Source organism: Theropithecus gelada, chromosome 3 (genome assembly GCF_003255815.1).
Source record: "Theropithecus gelada isolate Dixy chromosome 3, Tgel_1.0, whole genome shotgun sequence".
Taxonomy (NCBI): Eukaryota; Metazoa; Chordata; class Mammalia; order Primates; family Cercopithecidae; genus Theropithecus; species Theropithecus gelada.
In genome coordinates this window covers 62,656,265-62,677,523 of record NC_037670.1, presented here as the reverse complement: position 1 = coordinate 62,677,523, position 21,259 = coordinate 62,656,265, and the positions used below count along the sequence as shown (strand labels likewise).

Genomic DNA, 21,259 nt, shown 5'->3' with positions numbered 1-21,259 from the left:
GTTTTTGGCCAATAACATCACAGTTTCACCAGAAGCACATTGTGCTTTCTAGGTCCTCATCTGACCAGAGAGAGCTTGATTTTAAAACCCTTCCCACTTCCGATCGGGAGAAACTCCTAGGATAGCAGTGACCTTAAAAGTTTTGGGGTTGTTTTTTGGATGTTAGTGGTTTTAAAACAACAACAACAAAAAACAAAAAAACAAAAAAAAAACACCTCAAGTAGTGATTATTTCTTTGTAAACAAAATAAAATGTAAAATCTTGTTTTAAAACAATTTTTTAACGAAGTTTATCAAATAAGAACTTTCAGGCTGTGATTTTAAGCATCAGTTCAGACTGAGGGCAGGGTATCCACTCCTGCCTGAAGAGTGAGGTTGAAGTTTGTTGGAAGCCCCTGGTAGTTGATAGTATTGAGGTTGTCGAAGGATGAGAGGAAAAGTCGCTTCTTTCTCAGGAGCTGTGATGCTCCGCTGTGTTGCATAACGAGATAGCACTTGATTCCAACCCCCGAGCCTGTAGAATAAATGATGTGGAGAGATTACCAAGGAAGGCTGGATTTACCTGGAGGAATGGCAGTGTTATAAAAGGTTCTTCCCTAATTTTTTAAGAGATAAACAATTTATAAAGAGATCATATAAAGCTAATCTCTTTCAAAACAGTATTCATTTATCACTGCTCCTGGAAAAGCCATCACTAGACTGTGAGGTCACAATTTAACGAATGGTGGAAAATTTATTAAGCCTCGTTCATTCACCTTTCGGACCTTAATAAATGGTTCAGAAGGGAAAATTCACCAGAGTACCCTCAGATTATTAGTGGCAGATGAGAGGAGGAGAAAAGAATGTTGGGAATGGCTAAAAATTGATTCCGATTAGTCTTGGCATGGAGAGGCAACATCTCACCTGACCAGAGCTCTGCAGCCAAACTGTTGTCTCCTTTGCCAGTCAGCCAGGGATCTGGGGCTCACAGGTGATTCCTCCAGGTCTCAGTTTTCTCCCTGTGAAATGGGAAGATATCATTAAATTATCATTTGGCTTCTTTCAAAATCTCAGGTCTAGAATGGAAAGGCATTGAAGGTGAGTGGAAGAGAAGAAACTGGATGTTAAAATAATAATAATGTAACAGTTATTAATTCACATGACCAGACCCCAGGGCAGAAGACTAATGGATGAGAAGATAATTATGTTCCTTTGAAATAAAATGTCAACACTCAAATATTGTATTTTTCTGTAAAAAATAAATGAACGGGTCTTGGAAGGAAGTGCTCCTAATTATGTAGTTTACATATTAATGCTTAATAAGCCATTTTATTTACTCAACAAATATTTACTGAGGACATAATCAATAATGCCAAACCCTATTGAATACAGGAATCTGATATGCACATAGAATTGAAAAGACAAAATGAACAAAAGAAACAGACAGTATATCATTTCTGTTTCCTCCACTGTTTTCATTACCAAAGAAACAAGCTGCAGTACACGAGAGCTGCTTCCAGGGGAGCGGGAGAAGCAGCATTCATTTCACTGAGACCTGGGTTTGAGTTCTCTGTTTTTGAATGTGACCCAGAGCTCATCGCTTAAATGTGAGTGACGATTCGTGCCAGGCCACCCTCATAGCAGCGCTCTGAGAGAAACATAAGGGGGTGGATCCAGGTGTGAGCAAGAGCCTAGACATGTGTCAGGTACTTACCTAAACATGGATGTTTAGGTCACTGACATACTGATACCAGAGAAGAAGCTAATTCTTCTCTGTTAGTCTCTATATCAGTAAGGCTACATGCCAGTAATGTGTATTAAATATTACCTTGTGGTGAGTATCAATTTCACCCTAAAATGTTAATGTATTCCCTTTGGTGGTTAAGTTACTTGGACTACCATCGTGATGCCTCTGTGTCCCCTCACTCAGGAGGTATGAAAGCTTCTCTAAGGAAGGAGCAGTGGTCTGGTCTCAGTGTGGCAGCAGACAAAGCCAGGCTTGCACTTAATTCTGTTGAATTCTTTCTGTCTGGTATGGCCTCAAAAGGTGCAGAATGATCATACATACCTTTCGACAGTCACCTTTGGTTTTTGCCCTTGCCAACACCTAGCACTTGTAGGTGCTGCTGGTTTAAGGAACTTGGAGTATTGAGGGCTTTGACAGAAGTCTTCCTGAACTGTGCTTGGGACCAGGAAGGCAGGCAGGGCAAGCTTGGTCATTTCAGCTGTGCTGTGCCTGGGTGGGTGGAACCTGTGCCTTCTGATTCATCTTTCCTCCTCTGTCCTCCTCTGAGAACCCCTTGTCTGTGCTCAGATGGATGGGCAAATAGTCTCTTCTCCAACCCCCAAAACCCCCTTAGATTGGGTGAATTCAGTAAAATCAAAGCCTCAATTAGGCGATATAGGAAAAGAGGAATTTTCTGAATATAATTTTCTTTAGTAAAAGGCTTTTGGTCACCTGTTATAATTTCTTAATGTCTTTATGGAAAAAATAAGTTTCTCTTGAGCCTTTGGTGCACAAACAGAATCACCAGCCCTTGGAGGTGCATGTATCTAATGACAGAGCAGCCCGTAACTCACGAGCATCCGGCTCACTTGTTCCTTGCTGTGACTGCCTCTGGGGGTGGAGGCTTTTGGGAGGCCCTGCACCATGGTGCAGAGGAAGACCCCTGACTTCTGGGAGCCCTGGGCAGGCCGTGGGCACGGCTTTGCAGAGAAAGATGGACATGTCAGGAAGCATATTAGCTTAATAGATGAAGTGTGTGACCAGTGGAACTGGGTTTTATGGATTTATCTTTATCTTGCATATAAATCAGGGTGTGGGCTATATATGTTTGCCCATTTAATAAAAAAAACACATATTTCAAATGTTAAAATATAAAATATACCAGCAACAATAGCCAATTTGAAATACATGTTTTCAAAGTAACATTCACAATATCAATGAAGACATAAAATACTTACAAATGAAGAAAACCAGCAAACCATACTGAGGCAAGAAAGAAAACATGGAAGATTGGCGAGGTAGAGAGGTCTGGATGCTGTCCATGTGCCTCTGCCCAAATTACCCTATCATTCCAACACAAACTGGCTTGTAAATTTTACTGGAATCTGGTAACCATGTATCATAAAGTATCTGGATATATACATGAGATAATTGGCAACTTTTTAAAAGAAGAGTAATATCAAGTGATGTATGAAAATGTAACTGAAATGGATGGAACTCTTTGAAGAATAGACAGATAAATCAATAATAGAGATGGATAACCTACCAAAGACCCCGTGATAAATCAGCATGAAATAGCCAAGGCAGGAAGAAGCATAAGACAGGAATGGTATTGGAAGAATCGATCAGGCATTTAAGATAATCAGTTTATATTATCAACTCCTTATAGACTAGGATAAATTGCCGGGAAATGAAAGAGTTATATTTTTATACCTCCAACCACAATAACTAGATGTAAATATAGATCCAGCTATGCAGGATACAAAGTTGTATTTTCAATTTTGGAAAGGGATGACATAGAGCAATCAAGAGTGACTAGAAATGGCCCACACATCAACATTTGCCTTCATAATTTCTAAATTTTCTACAATAGTCGGGGTGCTCTGATTTTCAGGAGTTTGCTGTGTGCTCAGGGATAAGGGACTCTGGGTTTTTCTCCACATTGCCCAGATCTGCTGGAGGTTCTTGGGGGCCACATTTTTGTATCTCAGTTCATTGTGCTGGTCCATGAAGTCAGACATTAGGTCAGACAGTTCTTTGCATCTCAGAGGGCTGCTGTTAGAGACTGACGGACATAGTGGATTTAGGAGTATTATGAAAAGTTCAAAGGACTTGTCAAAGGGACATCAATACTTAATCCCAGTCCAGTCTCTGGCGATGGTGGTAGTGTCTGTGCATTTGGACTTAAAGAGGATGATGTGTGGTGAGCAGCTGTTGGAGGAAGAAGCATTTGCACGTAGCTGGTCGTTGGCATTGCTGTGGCTGCCTCTGCCTGTCTGGCAGTGTTGCTGGGAAGATTAGAATTAATCTCTAGGAAGGGCCTAGGTCTTGTAGGCACTTAACAAATGTCAGATTTAACATTGGAGCGACTGAACCCTTTAAATGTAAGCCTTTCTAAACTGGCCTCTCTAACTGTCTTTGACTTTAGTCATTAAAGAAGAAACTAATCACAGTGAAATGGCAGAAGACCTGTGCAAGATAGGATCAGAGAGATCTCTCGTGCTGGACAGACTAGCAAGTAACGTCGCCAAACGTAAGAGTTCTATGCCTCAGAAATTTCTTGGTAAGAGTTAAATGTTTGCTGTCTCTTAAAAAAAAAAAAAAACTATGTGGGTGTTTTAGTTGCAAGTAGAAATTAGTTGAGGGTAGAAGAAAGGGAAAAAATATCTTAATTTTTCAAAAGCAAAAATTGATAAGCTTAACATTCCTTAAATATCTTAGAATTTTTTCCAATAAGTGTCTTAGAAATGACAAACCTCCCATCAGTTTTTCCTAGATGTGATTTTGCAGCATCTGGGGGTGCACTGTGATCTGCCTGTGGACATCGCTCCTAGGGGCGGCTGCACCAGCGTGCACAGGGTGGAGAGTTTGGGCCTGGCTTGGCTGGGGGACACCACACTGCAGGACACTCCAGGCCTGGCCGGCTTCTCAGAGCTTCAGATCCTCATTTTTCACATGAAGCTCTTAACTCTCCCCTTATGGGGGACTCTGAAGGGTTAATGGGAAGACTCATACAGTGACTGGCCCCTGAGAAGTGTCCAGTGAAGACAGGGCTTAGCTAGGATTGCTGTTTTGCCTAATGCTTTGCGTGATTAAAAAAAAAAAAAGAAGAAGAAGAAGAAGACCATCCTTCTCTCTAGGAGTAATGCCCAGAGTAGGTGACAGACGCATCAACACCACCATCCAGCCAGACGCTGCAGGGACGGCAAGCCAGGGTCCAAGTGGAAAGGCGGTAGGCTTGGGAACCAGCTCAGAGTCAATACACAGCCACTGCCACTCGCCAACTCTGTCACCTTAGTAAAATGGCTCTCCCCCTAGAGCCTTGGTTCCATGCTTTAGTATCCTCACAGGGTGTTTGTGAACATCCCATGACTCCGAGATTGTGAAAACATTTAGAAACCCTCGGGGCGAAGGTTAACTCTGTCCAGGAAAGAGGACCAGTAAAAGCTTCATGAGGCTGAGAGGCACCTTGGAAGAAGAATAGGGTTTCAGCACATTCTAGGCATTGGAGGAATGGGGGAATCTAGGCAGATGTTTAAGATCAATGAGAAACCATGCTGACCACGAGGGCTGGAGTGGGGGCCTAAGGACATGACAGAGGAGCAGGGCATCTTCCCAGCATAACTCAGGTGCCCTTGGGGAAGCAGGAAAAGCAAAGGTGTCCTAGGCAGCTGTGCCACAGGATGAATGGCTTCAGATACCAGGTGAGAGAAGAACCCTTCATTCAGTCAGCAGGAAAGAAGCATTACCTTATTTTCCATGAGAGCGATGGCTAGGATAGTAAAGACATCAAGTACCAAAATATGACTGGAAAAGGGAGAGTGCAGAGGCGGTGGCAGCAGGCATGGAAAGAGGGGCTTGTGAAGGAGAAGGGCTGCCATCAGAGGAACATAGGGCTGAAGGCAGGGATCGGGTGAGGGAAACCATGAGTCACACTGACTCCAGTAGAATAGTGTGCCCTTGATGAAAAGGGTAACACCAGGTTCTGGGAAAAGACGGGGTTCTGTTTTTGACGTGTTGATTTTCAAGGACTTCTGGTGTCTGTGACACATGGGGAAATTGTGGTGGGAGAGAGGTGGGGCCAGAACAGGGGCTGGTGAGGCCAAGGGTCCCAGAGGGCACCTGTTGACCTGCAGGATGACAGGAAGGGGGAAGGACAGAGGCAAGACCAAGTCCTGGGCACCAGCCTCCCTCTTGCAGCTTCAAACAGGGCTCCATTTTGACCTTTTGATTAATTAGAGATTTGTCATAGGGTGGGGGTTGAGAGGAGCAAGGGAGAGAAGGATTCAGTGTACATAAAGTGTGAAAGTCACTGGCTTAGCCAGTGAGGAGTTGTCCACATACACTTGAGCCTTTAGACCATGAGAACGAGGGAGGCCTTGCCATCCTGAATGGAGTAGGAGTGAGGTCCTGTGCTGAGCATAAGCTGTGGGATTCTAGCAGCACTGGGCACAGGGCCCAGCATCTGCTTGCAGGCCCCTGGGGTGGACACAGTGACAGAGAGATGGGTGGTGACTGGGATTTGGGCAGAGATAAAGCAGCGAGTGTGTGCAAGGGGAGTGAAGGGTTACTGCCCTTAAGAAGCAGGGACGGCATCCTCTGTCAGGTGAGGAGCCTGGAGAATGCTTTGGTGAATGAACATTTGCAGCCCCTTTTAGCTTTTGGAGACTTGAAACCAAATGAGAAATTCATCTGTGAAACTCTCCTGGAGCCACTCCCCAATCCCCACCCTTGTGAGACCACAATGTGGGCGTTGGCTTGAGATGCTTCTGTGTTAGTAGAAGAAATAAACAACACAGTGCTCTGATGAGGCAAGGCGAAGATGAAAAAGGAGTACCCAGGGGACGTAGTAGGAACAGTGGACGAGGGTAGCAGAAGAGGAGTTTGGAGCAAAAGACTCACAAGCAGCTGCATAATCTGTTGGTGATTGGCAGTTCATTTGTAAAAATGATGCCTCTTCCTGCCCTAAAATGTCTACCTTACCCCCGCTTCAACTTGATGAGATTTCCATCAGTCACTCCCAATGTGTCACGGCTTCTGCAGCCCTAAAATTAAGAGGTGAGTGAGTCGCTAAGGCCCCTCTCGGCTTCTTGGATGCTGAGTTTAGCCTTCATGTGAACGTGGAAAGAGAGTAGGAATACAGCTGTTCTCACACAAGCTGGCCCAATAGTGGTTCAGTTGGAAGAGCCCCATGCTTCAGAGTCAGCTCCAGCTAGGAGTGACTGGTGGCCTTGAGCGTGGTGCTGGGCTTAGTGTTGCCATCTGTGGGATGGGTGTGGGTCTGTTGCCCTGCCTCCTCCCAGAGCTGTCCTGAGGCTCAGAAGGGGTGATGGATGTGATGGTGCTCCCAACACTAGAAAGCATCTTAAGAATATAAGATGATATGATTTTCATGATGACTATTGCTCAGAGTGGCATATAGTTTTGCTTTATTGATCCATAACCTATGATTAAAATTTTCTCCTTAAACTTTGACATGAGTGTGAATGAGTATTTGTTTTGCCAGCAACATTCCTCACCACTGGGGCCATTAAAGATTTCCCCCTCTGAGATCATCAAATACAGGTCAACAGGACTGATTAATCTAATTAGAAAAGGGCTTATATTAAATAGCAATGATAATTGTTGTTTTTAGTCTGTCTGGTGCTTGACTTGGGAACATTTTTGAAATAGAGAAAAACACAAAGAGGAAAACAACAATTACCAATATTTGTGCTACCCATTATAATTATGTAGGTATATTTTCTTCTTTTGTAAGAAAAAGAAACCCTGTTATATTGTTAAAATAACACGAAGTTAATATAAAGAATTTTAATGCAAAGATTAATGTTTTCAAATCACCACAAAGCCCAACATCCAGAAATTACCAATATTAAAAGTAGATAAGTAACATTCTAAATATCTTCTGATGCATATGTATGTGAGTGGATAGGCTGATGAACTAGGTGGATTGATGGATTGGTAAATATGAAATACTTTCATAAAGATTCCAACATATCATACATGCCTTAAATTCAAGAGGTGAAGAGAGACCCGAACAAAAGTGAAGTGGCTTATCTTAAATATCCTCTCACATAAAGGAATATTATTTTTAAAGGATCCTCTAAGATTAAAAATATGTATTATGAAAAACATTAAGAAATTTGAATTTTTTTAATCCAGTTGTTTCAAGTTAAGCAGTATTTACTGGCTCACTGCTTTGAAAAATAAGGACAGTATTCCAGTTCACATTCAGTGTTCCAGTGTTCACATTATCTTATTATTTTTACATTGTCCAGCTTTGTAATATTCACACTCTATTCTGTAATCATAATTCATAGTAGTTTATTTATTACTAACGCTATTTAAATAGATTCAAAGATCAGACCCTACCCTTTTATTCTTATTTCTGTTTATTTTGATTAATCTCTTAATTGATTGGACTTTACATTCAAGCAACTTTTTTAAAAAAGGTTTCTATAGATGTTCCATTTCTATCACTGTATTGTGTTTGAGGATGTTGGCCTGTTGCCTTCGTATTTGATGAGCATTTTGACAGAGTCTATGATCTTGGGCCACTCTTTCTTTTTCTCCCTTGAGAACTTTTTAGATTTTGCTGATGGCCCTTCTTGTTGAATGTTGCTGTGGAAACATCAAGTCTAGTATAACTGTTTCTTCTTCAAGGTGATTTGCATTTTATTCCTGAATGCCTGAGGGTTCTTTCTTTAACCTTGAAGTTAAATACCTTAATTAGGATGTATCTTGGTCTATTCATTCTGAATAAAAAATACCTGCCATTTAATCTAGAAAGTCCCTTTTTTTCCTCTCTTTATTTCTGGGAAATTCTCTTTTATATAAATATGTTTTGTTCCATCTATTGTGATCTCTGTTGAGGGATACCAGTTGTCCATATGTTAGATAATTTGTCTTCCATATCTGTTAACAGTTCTTTAAGTTTTTTGTTTATTTCTCTGTCTATTTTTACATTTACTCACTGTTCTCTTGTGGTTTTCCTCTGTCAGTAATTTAATTTTTAGTAGTTCCTGTTCTATTACTAACTCTATTTAAATAGATTTAAGGATCAGACCCTGCCCTTTTATTCTTATTTCTATTTTGATTAATCTCTTAATTGATTGGACGTTACATTCAAGCAACTTTTTTTTAAAAGTTTCTATAAATGTTCTGTTTCTATCATTGTATTGTGTTTGAGGATGTATTTTTAATCCATGCATTAATTCTGTAATAATATTATTTTGCTCCTTGTCTTGTCTCCTGAGATCCGAAATATCTTTCTTCCTCTTATTCTGTTGCTTTTGTATTTTATTTTGAATATTTTTAAAATTGATTCCATGTTATGAAGCAGTTATGAGGCATTTCCTCTCTTCTTGGAATTAAGGATTTTTTCCCCTAGGAGGGACTCGATGGTCTGTGTTTTACTTCCTTTCTTTCCCTGTATTTCTAGAAAATATTTTCTTAGTAACCCTGACATTTCTTTTCGTCTTGCTTATTCTGCTTGGTCTGATATAGCTTGATTGACATTTCAGCCTTCTTCCCACTGCATTTTTTTTTCCTGTGAGAGCTATTGAGTTTTCTAAATCCTGAAAGAATGACAAAGATGGGGTTGGAGGAGTCTGGTGAGGCAAAGTGCAGCCTTTGTTAAAATACTTTTCCTTTGCTCTCTCTCCCTCATCTGAAATTTAGTTACATACCCTAAGCCATCAGCACTGTACCTACTTAGGGAATGCTTTCATCCCCACAGGAGATTCTCTGGGGCTTCGAGCCATCTTCCTTTTCAGTGTAGACCACAGAGGACTTTGCTTCTGTCCCAGGGAGCCTGCAGGGGCTCACTTCTCCATGGTCATCTGATTCTTGTCAGCCAAGGTTTCAACTGCTTTTCTGATCAGAACAGGGAAAATATACCTATTTGAATCATGTCTTTATAGATATGAGGATATGAGGGAAAATGCTGAGGTTATTCTTGACTCACACCTAAAGATTTGGAAATGAGATGAGCAGCGAAGCTTTGCCCGACATCTCATTCCAGAATTTCTAGTCTTTGAGTGTGTGTCTGTGTGTACTCACACACACCATAATGAAATACATATTATATATAATTATGTTTATATATAATATTCTATGACTATACATGACCTGTTCCTTTAGCTGATTGCTATTGGTGAAATTTAGAGGTTTTTATTTTTCTTGTTTCATTGGGTATTAAGGAAGAGAAATTCTATGGTAATTTTCATGTGCCACAGTAATCTGACATATATGTTGATTTTTTTCCTACACCCATTTGTTGTGATACCAAGTTTGAAAATAACAGATTTCAGGGTTGCTTGGGAAACCACACAACCATGCCTTGGGGAGAGACAGGATGATTAGGTGGGAAAGCACCCTTTTGGTGGGGCTGTAAAGACTTCTATATTTAGCAAAATTGGCTACAAAGTCCATTCCCCTCCGTTTCTTGCGTTTCTTGATGTGATTTGGTAGAGGGATAGACTTGGATACAAACTAGAATGGATTCATTCTGTTCTGGAGTTAGTGTAACAAGACATTTAGCTGCTCGACACAAAAACAGAAACAAAAAATTTGTGTGGTTTCAGTAATGCTATACAATTACTTTTTCTGACCTTTAATGGAGAGAAACACCACTTCTTTGGTCCCTACCATCAGCTTCATAGGGGTTTCATCCTGTTCTGTTTCTGGAATGGCGTAACTGGCCATGCACAAGTTTTCTTTCTGTAATCAGAGTATATGTCACTTCTGACCACCAGTAGATGAAAACAAACAGAAACTAGGCTATTATATGATACATACCCATTGCAAAATAAGACATGAAACTCAAAGGTACTTTATGGTATAATTGGGCATATATTCCTGGACAATTCTTAATGGTCACAGATTTTATAAAAGGACTATTAGTAAATGTATGAATTACAGAGTAGTTTATCCTTCTGTTAGTAAGAACCAGCTGATGACCTCAGTGTCAGGTGCAGCGTGGGAGGTGTTGGGACCTTCCCTTGCCACCACCCTCACCAGCCATCATCAGCCATAACCTGCACATTGGGGAAGTTTTGAATTATCCCTCACGTTTGCCCCTCTTCAAGCTGTTCTTTCCACAGTGAATGAGAAGGCCACTTCTTCCTTCAAACCGTTCATTGGTTTCCATTCTCTTTTAGACAAAGTCTCTGCCTAGCTGGCCTCTGCCTGCCCCTCCTGCCTACCTCTCCAGCACTGCCCCCACCTAGGGCTCTGGTTCCCCAACCTTCACTCAGTCCTGCCACACCTCCCAGCCCGTTCTCCCTTCAGAAACTTCCTTCTTGTTGTCCCCAACACTGGGACACAAAACCCTCCTTGTCTGGCTGATTCTTACAAGATCAGAAACCTGTGTAATGCTCTCATAGCAAGCTCCCCTTGTCTTCATGGATTTCTCAGATGGGAAGGAATTATCTGTGCAATCATGCATGAACTTCTACCTACCCTCCCTTAGTAGCTGTCTGCTGCGAAGGATGGGGACCATTCTCACTTGCTCACCATTCTGTCCCTCTGCCCAGTCCAGATGTGTTGAAGGATGGAAGTATACAGAGTAGTGGTAAAATATAAACCATTCAGACATTCCAAGGATGGGCTTATGTGCTTTGACTCATTTATGTACCACCACTGAAAGTAGAACACAGCCGCAGTGTTGCCAGTAAGAGTGCAGACAGTTACTGTAATTAATGAATTTGCTAATTAAGCCATGATTTCATACCGAACTTATGACCAACATATTGAGAAGGTGTGCCTTCAAGGAAATTTATTTTTTGTATTACGATATTTACTACAAAGCTAATTGAAGAAGCCCAATCTAGGCTCTGATTTCACCATTGCCAGGGAAATAAGTTCACGGACTCCTATGAACTGATGATGATAGATCAGAAGTGTCTCGAGACCAGGGCCCAATCACTGCTGAGGCCTCAGCAGTAGTTCCTTGTACATCAAGAATTCTCAGTACTTTTTAAAAATAACAGATGAATAACAACTATTTTCCCTGTAGCTCCCTTGCTATGCCTCCTACCCTCCACCACATGTTTCTGGGGAGCCCTGCTTCAGGCCTGCCAACTACAGATAATTACTTTTGAGTATCCTTTCCACTCTCATCACAAGACAGAGCTCATCTACCTTTGGGTTATTTGTCAAAAATGTGTCATTTTATTACAAAAATAAACAATCATCATGTATTTTGTTTAAATTTTACACTAGATTATTAAAAGTATTAAATACAATTATTAAAATTATTAATTTAACATTACATCACATATTTTAAATATATTGTATATAATGAATAAATTATTATGTATTTTAATTCAATAAATGTATAAGTTAGCCAGTTGTAAATTACTGAGAACACTCTACTGAAAAAGCATAATTTAAAATACACTATTTAAAATATTAAATGCAATACAATAACATAATTAAATTAATCTTGTGTTCCCCTATTTATTTATTCATTTATCCAACAAAATCTCTTTAAGTGCCTATGATGGGTGGGTCCTGGCTTGGTGCCCCCTAGACAGATGCATGGGCCTTCCCCCAGCCCGTCAGTGTGGTGCAGGTGTGATGTGTCCGCAGGTGTGTGTGTATGTGTGCAGGTGTGGGGTCCGCAGGCGTGCTGGGCCCCCAGGCGGTGTTCCCCCTTCCCTCCCCGGGTGTAGATTTCAGCTGTTGCTGCGGGACCTGACCGGTTCCGGAGGTGGCCGCGCCCCACTCACTGTCGCCTGCTTTCCACAGGGGACAAGGGCCTGTCCGACACGCCCTACGACAGCAGCGCCAGCTACGAGAAGGAGAACGAAATGATGAAGTCCCACGTGATGGACCAAGCCATCAACAACGCCATCAACTACCTGGGGGCCGAGTCCCTGCGCCCGCTGGTGCAGACGCCCCCGGGCGGCTCCGAGGTGGTCCCGGTCATCAGCCCCATGTACCAGCTGCACAAGCCGCTCGCGGAGGGCACCCCGCGCTCCAACCACTCGGCCCAGGACAGCGCCGTGGAGAACCTGCTGCTGCTCTCCAAGGCCAAGTTGGTGCCCTCGGAGCGCGAGGCGTCCCCGAGCAACAGCTGCCAAGACTCCACGGACACCGAGAGCAACAACGAGGAGCAGCGCAGCGGCCTCATCTACCTGACCAACCACATCGCCCCGCACGCGCGCAACGGGCTCTCGCTCAAGGAGGAGCACCGCGCCTACGACCTGCTGCGCGCCGCCTCCGAGAACTCGCAGGACGCGCTCCGCGTGGTCAGCACCAGCGGGGAGCAGATGAAGGTGTACAAGTGCGAACACTGCCGGGTGCTCTTCCTGGATCACGTCATGTACACCATCCACATGGGCTGCCACGGCTTCCGTGATCCTTTTGAGTGCAACATGTGCGGCTACCACAGCCAGGACCGGTACGAGTTCTCGTCGCACATAACGCGAGGGGAGCACCGCTTCCACATGAGCTAAAGCCCTCCCGACCCCCGCCCCACCCAGCCATCCCAGGAAAAGCACAAGGACTGCCGCCTTCTCGCTCCCGCCAGCAGCATAGACTGGACTGGACCAGATAATGTTGTGTTTGGATTTGTAGCTGTTTTTGTTTTTTGTTTGAGTTGGTTGATTGGGGTTTGATTTGCTTTTAAAAAGATTTTTATTTTTAGAGGCAGGGCTGCATTGGGAGCATCCATAACTGCTACCTTCCTAGATGTTTCCCCAGACTGCTGGCTGAGAGTCCCTCACCTGTTGCTTCCTAGAATCCCCTTCTCCAAGCGATTAGTCTAAATTTTCGAAGAGAAATAGATAAAACACGGCACAGCCTGGGAAGGAACGTGCTCGTCCCTGTTCTAAGCACTGGGTTTGCGCACCAGGTGTCTTTTTCCAGTCCCCAGAAGCAGAGAGCACAGCCCCTGCCGTGTGGCTCTGCAGGTGAGCAGACAGGACAGGTGTGCCGCCACCCAAGTGCCAAGACAGCAGGGCCAACAACCTGTGCCCAGGCCAGTTTCGGGCCACATGCATCTAAGGCGGAGAGGCTACACTGTTGAGAGAAAAAACTATTTTAAGTCATATTCTGCGTAGGAAAATGAGTTGTTTGGGGAAAGTTGTGTCTGTCAGACTGCCCTGGGTGGAGGGAGACGCTGGGCTAGAGCCTTTGGGATCCTCCGGGATTCGCTGGCTTTACGGAGGCTGCTCAGATGGCCTGAGCCTCCGGAGGCTTGCTGCCCCGTAGGAGGAGCCTGTCTTCCCGTGGGCATATCTGGGGAGCCCTGTTCCCCGCTTTTTCACTCCCATGTGTTTAATGGCCCCCAAAGTCTGTCACTACAATTTAAACACCAGTCCCGAGGTTTGGATCTTAATTCTTTTTGAACCTCTCAAATGGCAACATTCCTCAGAAACCAAAGCTTTATTTCAAGTCTCTTCCTTCCCTGGCTGGTTCCATCTAATACCAGAAACCTCTTTTCCTGAGGAAATCCAATCCTGGCCCTCATTTTAATTATGTACATCTGTTTGTAGCCACAAGCCTGAATTTCTCAGTGTCGGTAAGTTTCTTTACCTACCGTCACTGTATATTATTCTCGTTTTAAAACCCATAAAGGAGTGATTTAGAATGATCATTAATTTTCAGCTCAATGAAATACGTGAAGCCCAGCATCTCTGTTGCTAACACACTGAACTCATCTGTTTGAAACTAAGCTGTCAAACATGTTGAAGCTCTTTACTGTAAAGGCAAGCCACCATGTGTGTCTACACATACATAGGATGGCTGGCCCCGCGCCTGTAAGATATTGGAATGCACAGGGCAATCGAGGGACTGAGCCAGACCTTCGGAGAGTAATGCCACCAGATCCCCCAGAAAAGAGGAGGCAGGTGGCACTGCAGGTGAGAACCCTACCCGTCCATATTATGACATGGAGGCACTGAAGCCCAAGGAAGGTATGTGGAGATTCTAATCCCAACCAGCAAGGGTCTCCTTCAAGATTAATGCTATCATTAAGGTCATTACTGTCAACCACCTGGGCAATGAAGAATATACCATTTCAAATATTTACAGTACTTGTCTTCACCAACACTGTCCCAAGATGAAATGAAGCAACAGAGAGGAAATTGTACATAAGCACCTCAGCATTTAATCCAAACAGGGGTTCTTAGTCTCAGCACTATGACATTTTGGGCTGAATACTTATTTGTTAGGCAGGAGCTCTCCTGTGCATTGTAGGATAATTAGCAGCATCCCTGGTCACTACCCAATAGACGCCAGTAGCACCCCAAATTGACAACCCAAACTCTCCAGACATCTCCAACTGTCCCCTGTGAGGAGAAATCACTCTTGGTGGAGAACCACTGACCCAACAATTCTAAACCAATCAAAAGTCTGGGAAGCCCTCCCTCTCTCCCCCCCAAAAAAAATAGAAAAGCACTTGAAGAATATTCTCAATATTCCCAGTCAGCAGTATCAAGCCTGACTTGTGTTCCTGTGGAATCATTATAAATTCTATAAATGAATTATTCCCCTTCAGTCTTCAAAAATATATTTCCTCATAAACATTTGAGTTTTGTTGAAAGGATGGAGTTTACAAAGATACCATTCTTGAGTCATGGATTTCTCTGCTCACAGAAGGGTGTGGCATTTGGAAACTGGAATAAACAAAATGGCCGCAACAATGCATTGAGTGAAGGAAGAGAGAGAGAGAAGCCAAGGGCTTTAGACAGTCCTCCTTCAATATGCAATTACAGAGAAAGATGCGCCTTATCCAAGTTAATATCTGTAAGGTGAGAGCCTTCTTAGAGTCAGTTTGTTGCAAATTTCACCTACTCTGTTCTTTTCCATCTATCCCCCTGAGTCAGTTGGTTGAAGGGAGTTATTTTTTCAAGTGGAATTCAAACAAAGCTCAAACCAGAACTGTAAATAGTGGTTGCAGGAATTCTTCTCTAAACTGCTTTGCCCTTTCCTCTCACTGCCTTTTATAGCCAATATAAATGTCTCTTTGCACACCTTTTGTTGTGGTTTTATATTGTAACACCATTTTTCTTTGAAACTATTGTATTTAAAGTAAGGTTTCATATTATGTCAGCAAGTAATTAACTTATGTTTAAAAGGTGACCATATCATGTACCAAAAGTTGCTGAAGTTTCTCTTCTAGCTGGTAAAGTAGGAGTTTGCATGACTTCACACTTTTTGTTGCGTAGTTTGTTCTGTTGTATGATGGCGTGTGTGTGTGTCTTGGGTACTACTGTGTACTACTGTGTGCCTAGATTCCATGCACTCTCATTGTGTTTGAAGTAAATATTGGAGACGGGACGGTAACTCATAACAGGTTGGCCTGTTGATTACAGCTAGTAATTGCTGTTTCTTGTTCCTCCCCCTCTCTGACACCCCAGCTTCCCAAGATGTGGAAAGCCTGGATCTCAGCTCCTTGCCCCATATTCCTTCTGTAATTTGTACCTAACGAGTGTGATTATCCTAATTCAAGAGTCACTAAAAATCATCACATTATCATTGCATATCAGCAAAGGGTAAAGTCCCAGCACCAGTTGCTTTACATACCAGCATGTTCCATTTCCAATTTAGAATTAGCCACATAATAAAATCTTAGAATCTTCCTTGAGAAAGAGCTGCCTGAGATGTAGGTTTGTTGTTATATGGTTCCCACCCCCTCAATTTTTGTGCTTTATTCTTGTTTTGTTTTGTTTTGTTTTGACTGCACTGTGAGTTTTGTAGCGTCCTCTTCTTGCCAAAACAAACGCGAGATGAACTGGACTTACGTAGACAAATCATGACACCAGTGTATCCTTCCTTTCTTCAGTTCCAGCAATAATGAATGGTCAACTCTTTTAAAATCTAGATCTCTCTCATTCATTTCAATGTATTTTTACTTTAAGATGAACCAAAATTATTAGACTTATTTAAGATGTACAGGCATCAGAAAAAAGAAGCACATAATGCTTTTGGTGCAATGGCACTCACTGTGAACATGTGTAACCACATATTAATATGCAATATTGTTTCCAATACTTTCTAATACACTTTTTTATAATGTTGTGTGTGGTGATTGTTCAGGTCGAATCTGTTGTATCCAATACAGCTTTAGGTCTTCAGCTGCCCTTCTGGCGAGTACATGCACAGGATTGTAAATGAGAAATGCAGTCATATTTCCAATCTGCCTCTATGATGATGTTAAATTATTGCTGTTTAGCTGTGAACAAGGGATGTACCACTGGAGGAATAGAGTATCCTTTTGTACACATTTTGAAATGCTTCTTCTGTAGTGATAGAACAAATAAATGCAACAAATACTCTGTCTGCCCTATCCCGTGAAGTCCACACTAGCATGAGAGAAGGCCCATCAGAGCAGGAATCTGCCGAGACTTCCTCCCAGTGAGATCCCAGTATGAGAGGGAGAAGAGATGGACCTCGGGACAGCTGCAATACCACTTGGGAACACATGTGGTATCTTAATGTGGCCGGCGCAGCACTTCAGCGCGACAGACCTCCCATCTACAACAGTGCTGGACGTGGGCATTCTGGGCCCCAGTCTGGAGGGTGGGTGGAGATAGAGGGCAACAAGAGATACATTTCCAGTTCTCCACTGCAGCATGCTTCAGTCATTCTGTGAGTGACCGGACCCAGGGTGGTGGGAGCACAGAGGACAGAGTGACCACAGCGAGTACACCTTCAGCATAGGCAGTTTGCAGAGCCACATGCTATGCCAGGACTGAGCCAGTGATGGGAGGTTTGCCTGAGCTCTGCCACGGAATTGTACTACAACAGACTCTCTGTGGTGAAAATCCTTGTCCCTTTTGGATGAATAGCCAGACATCATTTGGGTTCAGATCTAGCAAATCAAGTGAGGTGACTACCTTTAATGTGGCACAACATCAGACCCAAACAAGATGAAACTCTAGTGACATAAACAGTGTATTGGGTTTCACATCCGGGCCTGGCACCACTACCCAAGAAGGACTTTTTAAAATATCTTTGCCAAGGCAGCATCTTTAGGAGAACTTTTCGGCCTCCTTAGGTTACCTCATTGAGGGATCATGTTTTATACATGTACATATACATATAATGATACATCTGTTTGCAAATTTGTCCAGTCATTTTTATAGCTACACCCTGCACATTTCCAGTGATCATGGTGCAAAAAATAATAATAATAAAGAATACCTACAGTTAGTTAAAAATAACCTGGACTCAAACTAAGAGGAAAAAGTAATTCAGAAGGGTGAGAGGTAGGACAAGAGGGTGAGAAATATGTTGATGTATATTTTTGTAAAACTGTATGGTACAGCCTAGCAGCTCAATGCCTTAAGAAGCTAGACCAGCAATGTAGTGACATAAAAGAGAGGTTCCAAAACTCTTTTAGGAGCCATGGGGAGGATGACAGCCTTCATTTCTTGGTTTTCAGTACCTTGTCTTTTACAAAGTCATAAGAATTATCCTCAACATAGCCTTTGACGCTGTAAATCTTGAGTATTCATTTACCTTCTTCTGATCTCCTGGAAACAGCTGCCTGCCTGCACTTCTCTTCCTGAGGAGTGGGGTAAATTTAAAAGTCAAGCTATAGTTTGGATGTTAGTATAGAACTTTGGAATTGGGAATTAAAAATCAGGACTGGGGACTGGGAGACCAAAAATTCCTGATCCCATTTCTGATGGGTTTGTCACAAATTTTCTGTCAAAATAAAATGTCTTGGAGGTTATGACTCCTTGGTGAAACCTTCTCACATTCTCATTGGAAGCACGTGGGTTCTCAAGGAACAGAATCCCTTTGACTGTTTCCAAAACTCATGTCTTTTCTTTTATGGCCTCACAACTCCAACACAGGGCCGGGCACAAAAGAGACACTCAAGGGATTGATTGAGCAATTGGTAAAAGACCCGGAGGAAGTTCTCAGACAACCAAAGCAGAAACTCCACATTCCTCCAAAGCCCAGGACATCTTTCTGAAAACTTCTGGCCTTTTCTTTGCACCAGAACCCAGAACAGGCTGGCACAGGGTTGCTGTGCAGAGCTGAAGTCAAAATGTTGCTGTTGCCTGCACAGATCTGTCTTCTCTGACTTCTTGCAAATCATCCGCCCCTAACTTCCTCTAAGAAGGCAGAAAGGGATTCCCCGTGGCTCTTAGAATAGCAACCCTGCCCTCAGCATCCTAGGCTCCCACCGACTTTTCCTGCCATTAAACAGGCTTTAACAAAACCAACCCCCGGTTTTGAGCTGCCATGAGACTCCCTCACTGACTCCAGCCTTGCCCAGGCTCCAGTGCCTCCAAAGATCTCCCAGGACTTTATTTCCCAAATGCAGCTTGTAATCACCCAAGTGGCTGTTAAAAATGCAGCTTTCAGAAGCCTCCTCCTGAACATTCTGGAGCTGGAGGTCTGGACACAGCCCACCCTCGAGGTGTGGGACCAGCCCCCAAGTCGTGCTAAGCAGACTCCCAATCCATTCCTCCTTGAGACAGTTACAGCCTTGCCTCTCTTCCTGGGCCCAAACCCATTTTTGGAATGGAGAGACGGAACCAATAATAGTCTCTTTTTTTTTTTCCTCCTGAGTTTGAAACAACCCAGATATTATAGATAAAAGAATCAAGAAGTGGGAAACCAAAAAACTAGCTTTCTTACTCATAAACCGAGTTGAGAGGACACAGCTTCACAGTGTGACCCCAGCGGGCATTACACTCGTCCTGCGTTAGGCAGATTTGCCTACCCGGCCACAGGTAGCAATTAAGCTCAGGAGGCCCCAGCAAAGGCTGAGCGCCTGCCCTGCAGGACGGGGAGAGGGTACCAGAACCTACACCCTGTAGGCAGCAGACCCCCATGGAGCAAGAGGAAGCGCACTCGGTTCCTACATCCAGACTCAAGTCCAGGCCACTCCTTTCCTCCTGGGGTCCAGCAAAGGGCTTTACCAGAGTCTATCCACATGGAAACAGGGGTGAGAAAATTGAGTCCACAGCCATCCTTGCATCACTCCCTGGATCTCAGCCTGTTTCCCCTAATGGAGAAGCCAAGCCTGTTCACCTGGCCCTCCGTGGTCCACTAAGATGGAAGGCCATGCCCCAGCTGCCACTGGTGTCCACAATGACCCTCAGTGTCACACAGTCTCTCTCCCTGTCCGTCCTTCAATGGGAGCCTCCTAAAGACCTCCTTACCTCCTGAGTCTCCTTACTCCTACCCAGACTTTTGACTTCTCAATAGTGATTGTGCTAAAGCAGGAACCTGATCAATCACTGACCCTACCCTGCACACAGATCTCCCCTGGTTTCCTGCTACTCCAAAGCCAAGTGCCATTTCCTCAGCCAGGAGCACAAAGTGGCCCTGCCTTAGAGGTATCCCTCTGGGCATGTTGAGATGTACATAAGGCATGGTGGTTAGGAACGGGACTCTGGAGCCACCAAGCCTGGGTGTGAATATCTGCTCTGTACATTAAGGCTGTGTGATATTGGACACATGGCCTAACCTCTCTGAGCCCCAGTTTTCTCCTCACTGAAAGCCTGGAGGGTTATAGATGAAATCCTCAGTGTCTGTGGAGCACTGGGCTCAATGCTGCAGGAGTGGCTGCTCAGCCTTTCCTGCCTCACCGGGCATTTGTATAGCACCTTCTAGCCCCCTTATCTCATTCCAGCTGCATGAGCCAAATGAGACAGGAACACAACCACATCCCCCTTAGAGATCAGACAATTGTGTCTGGGAAGCAACAAACCTCCTTCTCAGCCATCACCATGCTGGGCATGTTCTGCATGAGCCTGGGGAAGATGATATGTGCCCCACTGTAAAGTGAAAGAACTGCATCTCAGGGCTCCACAGAGCACCCAGAGTCCAGCGCAGCAGAGGCAGAATGGTCCCAGGCCCCTTGGGCCCATTCTTCTCCTGGCTCCCATTCCATCTCGGCAGTGCTTCCTCCAGGGAGGATGTGGGATTGGATACACAGGAATGACAGGGTTTGGCAATCCCATCGCTTCTGAATTCCAGGGCGGGGAGGAGAAAGACGCGGGTGAAAACCTGCTTTCAGAGGATTTTCCCTTGGCTGCCTCCTCAACCAAACTCACCCACAAATTGCACATCAAGTTTCCCAGCCTCCACCTTGGGGAGCAGGCTCTTTCACTTCAGGGAATTCAGAGGCGTCTCGAGGGGCATATGCCAGGGCAGGCACAGAGCGAGGAGGTGGGGTTGGGGGTTGTGGACAGCTCTGGTCCCCTCCGGCCCCACAGAGCACACAAGGCAGCTGACACTGCTGGAGAGCTGGTCCCTGAAAGGATGGAGAATGCATGAATCTGAACTAGAAACAGAAGGGCAGGAGGAGCAGGAAAAGAAATGAGGGCCAAACAGAGTCTGAGCAATGAAGGGATATTTCAGAGCGCTGGAAACACAAGCTAAGCTAAGCAGCAGGGGACTGGGAGAGCTCTGCAAAATATCAGGGAGCCTAGAGGTATCTAGTCAAAGATGAGTGCAATTGCAACCAACAAAGTCAAGACCAAGGACAAGAGCAGGGGCATTTCCCCAATTACACAGTGCCCCTGCCCCCAACACACAATGACACATTTGACTTTTGACTTCATTCTGCTCTCTCCGC

At 43.9% G+C, this 21,259-nt stretch overlaps 1 protein-coding gene across 1 annotated transcript in view; it reads left to right on the top strand.

Annotated features, from left to right (window-relative positions):
* Positions 1–18,410, top strand: part of IKZF1 (IKAROS family zinc finger 1) — a 101,903-nt gene extending 83,493 nt beyond the window's left edge. Inside the window, exons 7-9 of the mRNA XM_025380013.1 lie at positions 4,133–4,267; positions 12,457–17,323; positions 18,080–18,410. Of these exons, the coding sequence (XP_025235798.1) occupies positions 4,133–4,267; positions 12,457–13,166 (845 nt within the window). The 3' untranslated portion in view covers positions 13,167–17,323; positions 18,080–18,410. The remainder of the gene's footprint in view (positions 1–4,132; positions 4,268–12,456; positions 17,324–18,079) is intronic.
* Positions 18,411–21,259: the final 2,849 nt, after the last annotated feature.